The sequence below is a fragment of the Ooceraea biroi genome, chromosome 7 (assembly GCF_003672135.1).
Source record: "Ooceraea biroi isolate clonal line C1 chromosome 7, Obir_v5.4, whole genome shotgun sequence".
Lineage (NCBI taxonomy): Eukaryota > Metazoa > Arthropoda > Insecta > Hymenoptera > Formicidae > Ooceraea > Ooceraea biroi.
Window position 1 is genome coordinate 2121313 of NC_039512.1, and position 12309 is coordinate 2133621.

The 12309-nt window shown below is 43.7% G+C and overlaps 1 protein-coding gene across 1 annotated transcript; it reads left to right on the forward strand.

The window, feature by feature from the left end:
- Nucleotides 1-433: 433 nt before the first annotated feature.
- LOC105277661 (myotubularin-related protein 9) lies at nt 434-3536 on the forward strand. Its single transcript, XM_011336190.3, has 7 exons — nt 434-629; nt 739-904; nt 976-1268; nt 1352-1455; nt 1535-1839; nt 1991-2314; nt 2472-3536. The coding sequence occupies exons 1-7, from the start codon at nt 468-470 to the stop codon at nt 2873-2875; spliced, it is 1758 nt and encodes a 585-aa protein (XP_011334492.1). The 5' UTR covers nt 434-467; the 3' UTR covers nt 2876-3536.
- The last annotated feature ends 8773 nt before the right edge of the window (nt 3537-12309 follow it).

Below are 12309 nucleotides of genomic sequence, written 5' to 3' on the forward strand. Positions count from 1 at the left end.
ACTTACGGGGAAACAACAAATCGAAAATATCGTTACCAATCCTCCAGCCTCCGATAGGTTATGTTATTTGGTCACGTGGTACGTTTATCATAACCTAACTCTCTCGTTCTTTCTTTCTCGCTATAGCTCGCTGTTCTCTATCACCGAAGGGCGATGTCAAATAATGAACATGGCGGATTATGGATCGCATAGATAGTAAACAGACGTATAACAGCTGTAACTCCGTCTAGTCCGATTTGAAATAAATGAAGTATATTGCCGATGGCTCTGTTTCATGATCACTCGCTGAGGTGTGATTAATCTCGAAGGGGAATTAAACTGACGGAAGAAAATCATGCCTCGAAATTTCCGTCTTCGTGACAGCTGAATGAGATAACAGTGCTTAGGTTATGTCGCCCTGTCGAAGCACTCGCGCTTTAGCAAGGAAGTCGTCGGCCGCCACGTAGAGAGCAGAGAAGAGTCGTGCGATGGGTGATCATATCGGTGATAACATATTAATCCCGCAGGTCGACAACGTCGTGTTGATCGACAGGAGCGATGGCAATAACAAGAGCATGGATGGGACACTGTGCATCAGTGGTCACCATCTCATTTTATCTTCGAGGCAGGACGACGGACAAGAACTTTGGGTACGCATCAATTATCTGATATGGCATGAGCTGTACATGTACACATATATATATACATACATGCATGTATGAAATATCAGATAATGTTTTGTGATGATTTTTTTAACAGCTGATGAACCGAAACATCGACGTTGTAGAAAAGAAATTGAACGCTCAGAGTCCAGGTGGTAGCATAATATTAAAGTGCAAGGATTTCCAAATCCTACAGTTAGACATTAGTTCTACCAACGATTTAATCAATGCCATATTATCTATAGAGAAGCTGATATCGTTAGGTAGCTTGATCCCATTAGCTAATTTAATAACATTAGTCAATAAAATTATGTAACTCTCATTTACCTTGCAGACCAAACTTTACAATATCCATTCTTCTATCGACCGCAGACAACCAATAATGCTATGATACAAGTGGAGGACGGGTGGACAGCATTCGCACCAGTTTCCGAATGGTCCAGGTTACTAGCGGCGCATGGGGACGAGTGGCGCATCAGTTACTTAAACAGAGACTACAAAGTTTGCAATTCATATCCGTCGGCAGTGATAGTGCCGCGTCAGATAGACGACAAGATCGTAGTAGCATCCACCGGTTTCAGGGAAGGCGGAAGGTTCCCTGTTTTGTGTTACAGACACGAGGGAGGAGTTAGTAACAAATTATATACTCATCAATAAATAAAAGAAGGTATATTTATAATATTTGCTCAAATATTCACAATTAATTACAGAGTATACTGTTGAGAAGTAGTCAACCATTATGTGGTGCAACTGGCAAAAGATGCAAGGAAGACGAAAGACTATTAAATGCAGTTCTAGGTCCTGGAAGACGTGGGTAAATATATCAACTTTTTAATCGAAAGAAAATCGAAAAAATCATTCGACTAAGTTGTGTTACACCAAATAAATTTTAGCTACATAGTGGACACGAGATCAATTAGTCAGGCGCAAGGCGCAAGGGCCAGGGGCGGCGGCACGGAAATGGATGCAGCTTATCCGCAGTGGCGGAAGGTGCACAAGTCAGTGCCTCGGCCGCACGACCTGGCGGATAGCTTCTACAAGTTGATAGAGGCCTGCAACGACATAAACAGTTCCACCTCGCAGTGGCTGTCCAAGTTGGATAGCAGTGGGTGGCTAGCCGCGGTACAAAGTGCTTTAAATGCTGCTTGCGTAACGGCGCAGTGCTTGCATCAAGAAGTCGCGGCTGTGCTGGTGCACGGTGTGTATTTCAAATATTCATGGATTAAGTTATTGATAGAAAAATTTAAAAAATATATATATATATAGTTTTATAAAATTATATCTGATTGTTTTTCTCACTCAAGATGTTAATCATGTAATGACATTGTTACACAATTTCTGGGTTACAGGTAGCTCAGGCAGAGATTCTACATTAGTGGTAACCAGCTTGGCTCAGGCGATATTAAATCCCGATTGCCGGACGGTGCGAGGACTTCAGGCACTCATAGAACGCGAGTGGCTGCAAGCGGGCCACCAATTTTTCAGCCGAACCCGTTGCGGAGCGTATCAGTCTTCGAGCTCGCAAAATCCGACGCACGCGCCGACATTTTTGCTTTTTCTCGATTGCCTGTACCAGTTGCACCATCAGTTTCAATTTAGCTTCGAGTACACGGTGGATCTGCTGATTAAATTGTACAAGCATGCCTATTCTTCCAACTACGGCACATTTTTAGGTACGTAAACCGTTATTACGTAAATTATATTTATATATATTAATTAATTTAAATAAGTTAAATTTTTATATTTAAACATAAGCATCATCCTAACAGATTAATTAAATTATTGTCAATCATTGTCAATTAGATTAATTAAAATTATGACTCCATCCAGGTGACTCGGAAGCGGAGAGGATAAAACTACGGCTGTCCGAGCGAACTTACAGCCTATGGTCGTACATGAACCAACCGGACGTTTTGGAGCAGTGGATAAATCCATTGTACGAGCCGAATTCAGGCGTGATCTGGCCTAGCGTCGCTCCCATCAGCATCCAGCTGTGGAAGGAATTGTATCTCGCGTACACGAGCGCGGCCCCGTGGAGCGGCATGCTCTCCTACGCGAAGCAGATCAAGCAGAATCATACGGCGGTGCGTAAGGTGGCCGGACAACTACACACGCAGATCAAACAAGCGTTGGAGGAAATTCGATCGAACCCGGACTTGCTGCGGGACGACGCGGACAATCAAGAGGAGCATCCCCGCATAGCTCAACTGAGCCTCGAGTCCCAGAGTACTTGATACCGATTCTAGGGGCTGATGAAACTGGACCGCTACTGTTCAACAATCTTGTCAATATGCCTTCAATTATACAATACCACGCTAGTTCGTAAGAATTAATGGTTACCGCGAGAATACCTGCCACGGATGCCGAAACCCCCATCAGAATGAATCCTCGATGTTAATTCTTCTTTCGATAAAATCGAATCTATTCGTTCTAAAATCTCCGGCTCCGGCGATCTTGCAGAGCCGATTTTATTAGTTGTTGGTACAACTTGAATATTGTATATGTATAAAAAGCATTTTACCACGTAGTCGAAGCTACACACATCACGTCAGAATTACGTCACGGCGCTATACATTTTCGCCTGTGTAGTATAAAATTCGCAATACCGGAAAGAAGTGTCGTGTTCCGCGTAAACGATTCAAACAGGGCGAGATAAATTGTGATATTTTTTATTTCACGATCCAGATTATTTGTATCATACTATTCGATTACAATTAACGATCACAGAACATATGTAATAATAATAATAATATGTTGTATAATAATATAAGGAATTTTATATACACACACGTGTATATAAAATTCCTTATTACATAATCATAATTAATATATATGCAAATCTCTCTACACATAATTTATTTAGCCAATGGTGATTTAATATAAACGAAAAACAGATGGACTGTGCATTAGAAACCCACCATTAAAGAGTATACCCAGTAAGCAAAATGTGCAATCTGCCAGCAGATTGGCAACAGATTACTGCAGAAGTTGATAGCAAATTGGCATCCGTTATGTCCGCGTTAGGATAGTGATCCGCCAGCAGAGCCTGCTAACAGACTCTGACGGCAGATTGGCGGCGGAAACCGAGCAGGATCTGTTAACATTTGACGGCAGATTGACGGCAGATTGACGGCAGAAACCGAACAGAATCTGCAGCTTTTGGCCGTTCATATTCACGATGTATTAAAGCATGTGTTTACTTTTAACACACTATAAATTGGCATTTTATATTACCATGTGTTAAAAAAACGCATTTGTTTGTTCGTTAAATTAAAGTACATTTGGCTTGATGCGTCTTTCCGACAGTTCGTTGCATAATCTCTCTTATTGTTAATTTATTCTAATCCGAAGTCCGAACTTTGCTTTCGAACTTCGGATTGCTCGTGGCGCGCGTGAACCACATGGACGTTGTCCATGGGAGCCTCTGCGCCGCGAGTGCAAAAATTGATAACTGTTGGGCTAAATCTTAACATCGAGTAAGAACTCGACGCGTGCACCGCGTAGCGGTGCGCAGCGAGAACACGTTCATAGCCGTGTAAATTTGAATACTGTCAAAAGCTGCGGAGCCTGCTCGGTTTCCGCTGCCAATCTGCCGTTAGATCCCGCGCGCGCGGATCTTGCTCGGTTTCCGCTGCCAATCTGCCGTTAGATCCCGCGCGCGCGGATCTTGCTCGGTTTCCGTCGACAATCCGACTTCGAGCCATGTTTGCAGATTCCGCTCGGTTTCTGCCGCCAATCTGTTCTTAGATCTTGTGAGCAAGCTGTTACATTTCTGGCACCAATTTGTCGAATTAATCGTTAACAACAACTTCCGTATCAAATTTGCTGTCTTTTGGCTGGCAATAGTTGATAGCAGATAGTCGGCATCATCTGCTTTCGGCAGACCTGGCTGTCCGGGTAATCGTGCAAGGGTAAAACCGACGGATTTTTCTTTCGAGCGACTTACGAGGAGAGAAGGAAATCTCGCTGGTGTTCGGGGGTACGAACGAGTTTTTACCGTTATTCGGTAAGGATGGCGAAAAGAAGGGAAGGGAAGGGGGAGAAGAGAGGTTAAGGGCGGGATTGTTGCCGGTGCCGCGATGGCAAAAGGGGGAGAAGGTTTTGGAGGGGAAAGCGCGGCAGGTGTTCGCGCACAAAGAAACTGAAAGGGAATCCCACGGCCATTGGCTCGGCACTCGGGAATGCATCGAGTTTCGCGCGCGTCAGCGCGCATTCGTGTTTCGCGAGCAATTTATACACGCGTACGTACATGTATACATGCATGTGTTACATCTCATTTTAATACAGTCATAAAATAAAAAGGAAAACATACACGTTGTGAAGAAACCGTCAAGAACGGAGCTTGAAAAACAAAGGACAAAATTTGCCTCGAAGCCGGTAGATTTATATACAAGCAGGCGACTATAATAAATAAAAATAAAATAAATAAGTCATGCAAAATTCATTTTTTGGCAAAAATGCTCATTTTTGGAGCGTGTTGAAAATTTATTACGATTGGCATCGTTCACAGTTCTCTCTCTCTCTCCGTCTCGTTTGAAGCGCAACGGGCGGGAATTTGCGCGGGCTTCGACGGGATTCGGACACGCGAGAAGCGAGAGGGAAGCTCGAGAGGCCGGTAAAATTCCATCGGGTTCGATCTCCGTCGCCTTACGCCGCATTTCCAGCGTTTCGCGGGCGGGCGCAGGTAGGTCGTTTTATCGCACGTCCGCTCAACAGCCTGAAGTTGGCCGACGAAACCGAGCGTCCGGAAGCTTCGATGCTTCGACCGTGCGAATCTGCGAGGAGAGACATCCCCAAGGATTAGAGCATCCTTCAACGCGTTCGCGACGACGCCATTTGGGCATTGTGCGCGCGGGCGCGCGCGGAGATTGTTATACCGGTTTCGAATCTGCGCGATGGAGATCCGTGAGAAATCGCGACCTCGCGCCTGCGACCGTTACCTCGCGTCACCGCTGCGCAACTTCGGAGCGTAGAACCTTTCTCTCGCTCTTTCTCTCTTCCTCCCTCCCCTGTCTCTCTCTCTCTCTCTCTCTCTCTACCTCATTTACCTCGCGATAACGTATCACTGATTTCCAGCAAGTCCAAGGGGAGGAAGAGGCGGAAGAACAGGTGCCGATCACACGCGCGCGCGCGCCGCACGGATCCTTGCCCGCACAGGTCCAGTATCCTTGGATGAGTGTGGATCTAGTCACGCATACAAACGTGAAACGTGGACTGAATTCAAACCCATCCAGGGCCGCTGGACCGGGCTGATAGAGATCTTCGTTGATGCTCCTCCCTTCGTCGTGCGCGTCGCTCTTCGAGCCCTCGCGATTCCCCGCGGAATCACTTCGCTCGTCCGCGGTGCGCGAACGCCGTCGACCGAGTCGGAAGGCAAAGTGATGCGTTCGTCGGGAATGGCATTAGCGGCCTCACGGTAGGGGCATCTCGGGGAAGGGGGCCCGTACCGCGCTGCTCCCCCCCCCCTTCGTCGGCCTCCTCGTCTCTTTCCCTTCCCGTCTCTCTCCCTCGCTCTCTCTCCTCCTCTCGCGCCGGCGAGCAGTTACCGACGGTAAGGCCCTTCGGGGAGGGAGAAGGAGGGGAAGAAGGGACGCTTTTTCCCAAGGCGTCCGGGGATCGCAACAAAGAAGGATGCGATTTCCGAAGCGAGGAGCGCGGCGGCGAGCGAAGCGACCGCTGAGAGACGTTCCTGGACGGCAGCCTGAGAGCGGCGCGGGAGAGCGTCTCTCTCGCTGTTGGAGAGGAGACGCACGCCGGAAGGCGCGCGCGAGCGCGAGCGCCCGCGATGCCGTTTCTCGAGTAAAGCGTGCTCTCGCTCGCTCGCCTGCTCCGCTTCCGCGAACCAGCGAGATGAATGCCGGATTCTTTTCTTATTAGCTCGCGAAAAGGGAATAACGTGTATTATTCGCGTACCACAGTCGCCGTAATAATGTACGTACAGTGTCGAGACAAATTCTCCGCGATCTTGTGGGTCCGAATTTTCAGAGATTTGAGCACCACTGTAGTGAGTCAAAGACGCGTCTTGCGGAGATAATTAAGGTTCGTTCCCTTTTACCTGAAATGGAAAATCGAAGGAATTTCGAAAATCCAACGAATTTTCCACCAGCCGGTTCCGCGTGATTTAGAACGACGGTAAACGGAGTAAATTCATGAGGTGTTCGGCGAATCTGACGTGATAAGTTTTTAAATTGAAATTGTAGGCATCGAGCATTACTTGGCTCATAAAAGAGCAAAACTGTATTTACCTGGAGAAATAATTTTATGTCTGTTATATATATATATATACACAGGGTGTTTCCTAAGTAAGTAGACAAACTTAAGGAGGATATTCCTTGGCTTATTTTAAGAAGAAAAGGTCATATAAACATATGTCCTAAACTGCTTTGTTTTCCAAAAAAAGTACATCACTGTTTTCGTTCACTTTTCGTTTATTATAGAACAGTTTGTGTTATTGCAAATGAAACAAATGAAAAACAATAGTAACCAAAAAGAAAAATTATAACGAAAAAGAAAATAGTAACTAAAAAGAAAAATAATAACATCACAGTAACTGCTGAAAATGTCCACCTGCAGCCATGATACTGCAGTGCTGTACTTTAGGACATATGTTTATGTGACCTTTTCTTCTTAAAATAAGCCAAGGAATATCCTCCTTAAGTTTGTCTACTTACTTAGGAAACACCCTGTATATATATATTTTTCAACTCCGTAAATTAAAACTTCATTTCGATTAATAGTTAGGAAATCTTGATGTACCAAAAGTTGTCAAGAAAGACAATGTAAAATATGAAGATATGAATTTTTATGTCTTTTTCAATTTAAATCTGAAATTTAAGTTCTCGTCGCAGCTTGTGCTTCGCGAATTTATATCCCGTTGCTAACAAGTATTCTAAATGCTAGCGAATCACGCATTATAGTGAATTCTCAGGTACAGGGCGTCGATTGTGTTGCGCAATAGCGAGCGTGACCTTGAACTTCATCTTTCTTTTATTTTTCTCTCACACATCTCGAGAGAAAAGTTGCAGCGGTGACTCGTCCAAGATGCCGTATTATTCTCTGTCGATTCGCATCCACAGTGAATAATTCGGAACTTTCAATTTCGTTCTTTTTTAACTAGAAATCCAAATCACAGTAGCATAATTATATATAAATTTAGCGAATAAATAATCTTTGATGTTTGAAACGTGCAAAAATACTACATATACAGATGCGAATGCTTTCTTGTCTCGTTTATGCTTCTTTCAAATGTTATTTTCGTAATATTGCTTTTCACTGATCGAATCGATTGTTCTAAAAAGAATATGTTATTCCGGACTGTTACTTTTGAAGAATTGTTAAAATTAAGTGATTAAGATTTAAGCAACATTGCGTCAAAGTTTTATTCAAAAATTCTCTCTCGAGTCAATTATTCATTAATTTCGAATTAAATTAAAATTGATATATCTGTGAATTATTTGAGGATATATTTAGCATCGATATACATAAATATTATTGTTCCAAGGCAACTGTTTTCGATTTTAAAAAATTGGTGCCTCACTATGGAGAACTGGAATGTTCCAAAGACGATTGAGAATAAAGAAGAAAAGGAGAAAGAGAGCGAGAGAGAGAGAGATAGATAGAAAGAGCGTTAGGTCATGGAAAGCAGAGGGGAAGGAGCGAAGGGAGGCTTCGCAATTGTCATTTTCATAGCGATTTATACGTCGAGCCCGGCTTGGAGCAGCATAGACGAATAACGATGCAAAACCGATTCAAAAAGTCGACTCGAGCGCATTCTGTCGATGATCCTGCAAACTGCTAAGAAATTTTACGATAATAAGGGCCATCCCGGGGATGAAAGTGGAGGATTATCTGATTGGCTTATTTCCTTATGCGTTATGCGAAAGTCTATGCTCCTTATAAAATACTCTCTTCTTTTTACTGCACGCTCTGCAAGCTATTATTCGTTCGTTTTTCAAAAGTGGCTACCAATTGGGCGAGAAACTGTGGTTGGTCCGTCGAGTGTGCCACCTTGTCCAGCACTCTCATTGGTTGTCCGTTTATGGATGTGCCAGCCGCTGCGATAGGAAAGTTACAGTGCCATCTGTACGCGATGATTAGTACTTAAAATGCATTTGTAATTATTATCCAAGGATGATTGTAGGTTCACATGGTACGTTACAGCATCTGCGAGTTGCGAGGTATTGCGACAGATGACGTTGACAGTAATCGCGAGGATTGAAGGCGCAGATTGTGAGATTTATTACTTTGAAACTGTTCAATCTTTTACACCTCGTTTTGCAATTTTAACGTTTTTTTATTCAGAAATAGAGATTTTGTTTCGAATCGCTATTTGCGCGTTTTTTGAAAAATAAGAATTTTTCAATAATGCTATTTCTAATTTTAAGTCTCAAAATTGGGCGTCAATGTTCGATATGTAAGTACAAGCCGAAGCTTTGACGATGACGGTAACAATAACTATCCGACGACTGATATTTTTCCTACCGCAAGAAACGGAGGAGCAGAAGACGTATGCACACATACGCGCAAGTGGTGCGCGTAAGAGAGCACGTTCATCGCCTTTTCTATCGCGGCAAACTGGTATTTTGCCAACCAGTAATCGTGCAAAACGATGCTCCAATAATTCAATGCTATTCAAGCTAACGGAATGCCGTTATCGTCTCTAGCGGCTAGTTGCTACTGGCATCGTGTTAATTGATGCGCCGTAAAGACTCCGTCAATTTTACTTGGCGCGCGTGAGTATGAACTATATTATGCTAGTGCACTAGATCGGTATATATATAATTTGCACTATTTATTGCATTTACGCTAGACTCCGGATATCTATTAATTGTAAATTTAATTATGCGGAAATTATATTACTCTTTATCTATTATTATCTCTATAAAGTAATCGTAATAATTTTATCAATGTTAATTGCAGTTAATTACATTCTAATTAACTCATGTCGTCATTAAGATTGCAGTCTGAAAATTATATTTATGAGTCGCGCCAAGCATCATAAAGGCACTCCGAAAACTTTCCGCTCTGTTTTACAGAGAGAGAGAGAGAGAGAGAACTGTTCTTATTTCCTATATTAAATTAATTCCTATATTTAATTAATTAAAAACTTAAGATTGATTACAAATATCCTCAATATATTTTTAAAAAACTTGAGAATTGACAGCTTCTAACGCATAAAGTAGAACTATATGATGCATGAAAAATTCAAACTTAATTCATTAATTCTGATCACTGTACGTCTGCAATCACTATAATCACTATATTTTCAAAATGCAATTATTTATCTAAGCTTGTCTTGAGACTGCAGTTGAGACATCGTAAGTCTCTCGGATAGAACCGATATCAAGCAGAGTTTACTGGCCCGTATCATCAGTAGTGGTTCAGTACCACTCTTGATCTTTTGCTCTTGATTTCGATCCTGACCACCGCACCGGGACAGTCGTGCGGTTCGTCGTTCAAAAGCGAAACACGCAGAAGAGGCGACGATCGATCTGACCGCTGCGATGTCTCCGGCGAGTAGCGGCGCGACTCCCCTCAAAAGCGAGGAAATTCAGTGAAAGAGTTTTATCCAGTGACAGTGCTTTCGAGGTCAGTAGACCGCGCGGGCACTCGCGTGCTCGCGGCGAGTCTCGCTGTAAACGTTAAATCGCCATTTACGACCATCCCAGCATCCTTTTGTAAATACGCGCTCGCCAGTGGCGTAGGCTGATTTCTTCGAGGCAGATTAACCTAATAATCTCACTTAGCCGTGATCGATCCATGCCACTCGTCATCGATTCACGTTCATCTTCTACGAACGATCGCGAAGCTATCTCGACAAATACAAATTGCTTCTCCGGCATTCCGCAACCCATACAGCACCGAAAGATCGCAGAGATCTCGCATTGAAAGATTGCGATGTTGCATGGAAGTTGCGAAATGTCTCTGCAATGTTGCTGCAACATTGCAGTAACGTTGAAACGTGTGTTCCCAGAAACATTGCAAAAAATATAATAGTATAGTAAAAGAGAGTAATTTATATCGGTCCAATATTATAAAGTAATCTGTTTTTTAGCTAATACTTAATTAGGATTAAATGGGCAAATTTAACGACTTCAGATGCTTGCGGCGTGCGTGGACGTGTCCATGGGAACCTCAAGTGCCGCAAGTGCAAAAGTTCTCAGAAAATTATTATCGCGCCAAGGCACTTATATAACTGCGAGCTAAATCTTAACGTCGAGTAAGAACTCGACGTATGCACCACCTAGTGGTGCGGAGCGAAAACGCATACAACTTTGCAGGATCATTTCGGTGCAATATTGCAACTGTATATCTCTGTAATATCTCTGCAAAATTACATTGCGACTCGTAACGTTGCAACGTTCCTGCAATAAAACTGGAAGCTCGCGCGGGCCCAGGTCGCCCGTCTCCCGATTTTCGAGATTAAAGCGTGCAAGATATCGACGAGTCAAGGTTCTTTGAACGATTCGGGGTTCTTTCTTCGTTCAGAAATATCGTCGGGACCCAGGCTACGTCACTGGCGGTCCTCGTGACACAGATCAGCGACGGTAACTATAACGGTACTCGTCGGCGTGACCCACTCTCGGCGGAGTTGCGCTCTCTCGGTCTTCCTCCTTCGTCCTCTCTTTACTTTAAGTCTCTCCCCGGGCTCTCTTCTTTCGTCCAGGGCCGAATATCCATCAGGTACTCCGAGTCAAACATATTCGTCATCATGCATGGGTATGCGCGGCTCGGAAGGCGATCCCACGCCTAAACATTTTACAAACAGCCAGTGGAACAAAGATTCTCCATTCGGTCATCGGAAATGAAACACAAGCGAGGTTAAACGCGCGGTGCCTTTGAGAGCTGCAGCTTCCCGCGTTGATCTGAAATTTAGTTTTCTGCTTTGACAGCGGCCCAAGAGAGTTTCTTCTCGCTCAGGCTGCTTCTGCGGGACGTAAGAGGATCCTGGAGTGGCCAGTGAACTCCGTCGCGGCGTCTGAATTACCGGCGGAATCGATGATTTTCCTGTATTTTCTTTTTATTCAATTCACAGAATGAAAAATCCTTTTCCACGATGAAAGTGCACACAATAATGTAATGTGAAAAGCAGGACTTAACTTTCCAAACGGACAAAAATCACAATTTTTTATTCAGCCACGATTTCACGGGCATACGTAGGCACGAAATGATCACGAATCTTTCTGCACTAATTACTTTGACACTAGGCTTCTAAACTCATTTCTAAAAGCTTCCCCGTATTCTTTCATTTTGTTCCGTCCTTGCGATTATCGAATTTTGGCCACACAAACTGCAAAACATTTATATTAAGAACATTAATGTACGAGGTGACGTCACAATAGGCCGATAATAAAACTGTAAATTTGTTTTGTCGTTTTTAACATAAAGTCGAGTTTCGCTCGGTACATTTCTTTGTATACTTTAATCGTGGAGAAGGATTTTTCATTCTACACAATCATTAAAGAGTAATTAGTACAGTAAGATCGACCAATTCCGCCGGTAATACAGACGACTCCAGGATCCCCTTAAGGAATTGGAGCCGTCATCCGAAATCATCGGAAATCTGTTAGGAACGTGGGCAAGGCGAGGCGGTCATTCGCCACTGCCAGCAGCGTCTTCTCCCCCGTACGCGGGCTACACTTTTTCTTCCACGTGAGAAGCATCGCAT

Bases quoted from the DNA above. Each gene is read 5' to 3' on its own strand.
- LOC105277661 (XM_011336190.3), top strand. From the start codon at position 468: ATGGGTGATCATATCGGTGATAACATATTAATCCCGCAGGTCGACAAC. The intron at 630-738 runs GTACGCATCAAT...TTTTTTTAACAG, and splicing joins ACGACGGACAAGAACTTTGG to CTGATGAACCGAAACATCGA. The intron at 905-975 runs GTAGCTTGATCC...TTTACCTTGCAG, and splicing joins AGAGAAGCTGATATCGTTAG to ACCAAACTTTACAATATCCA.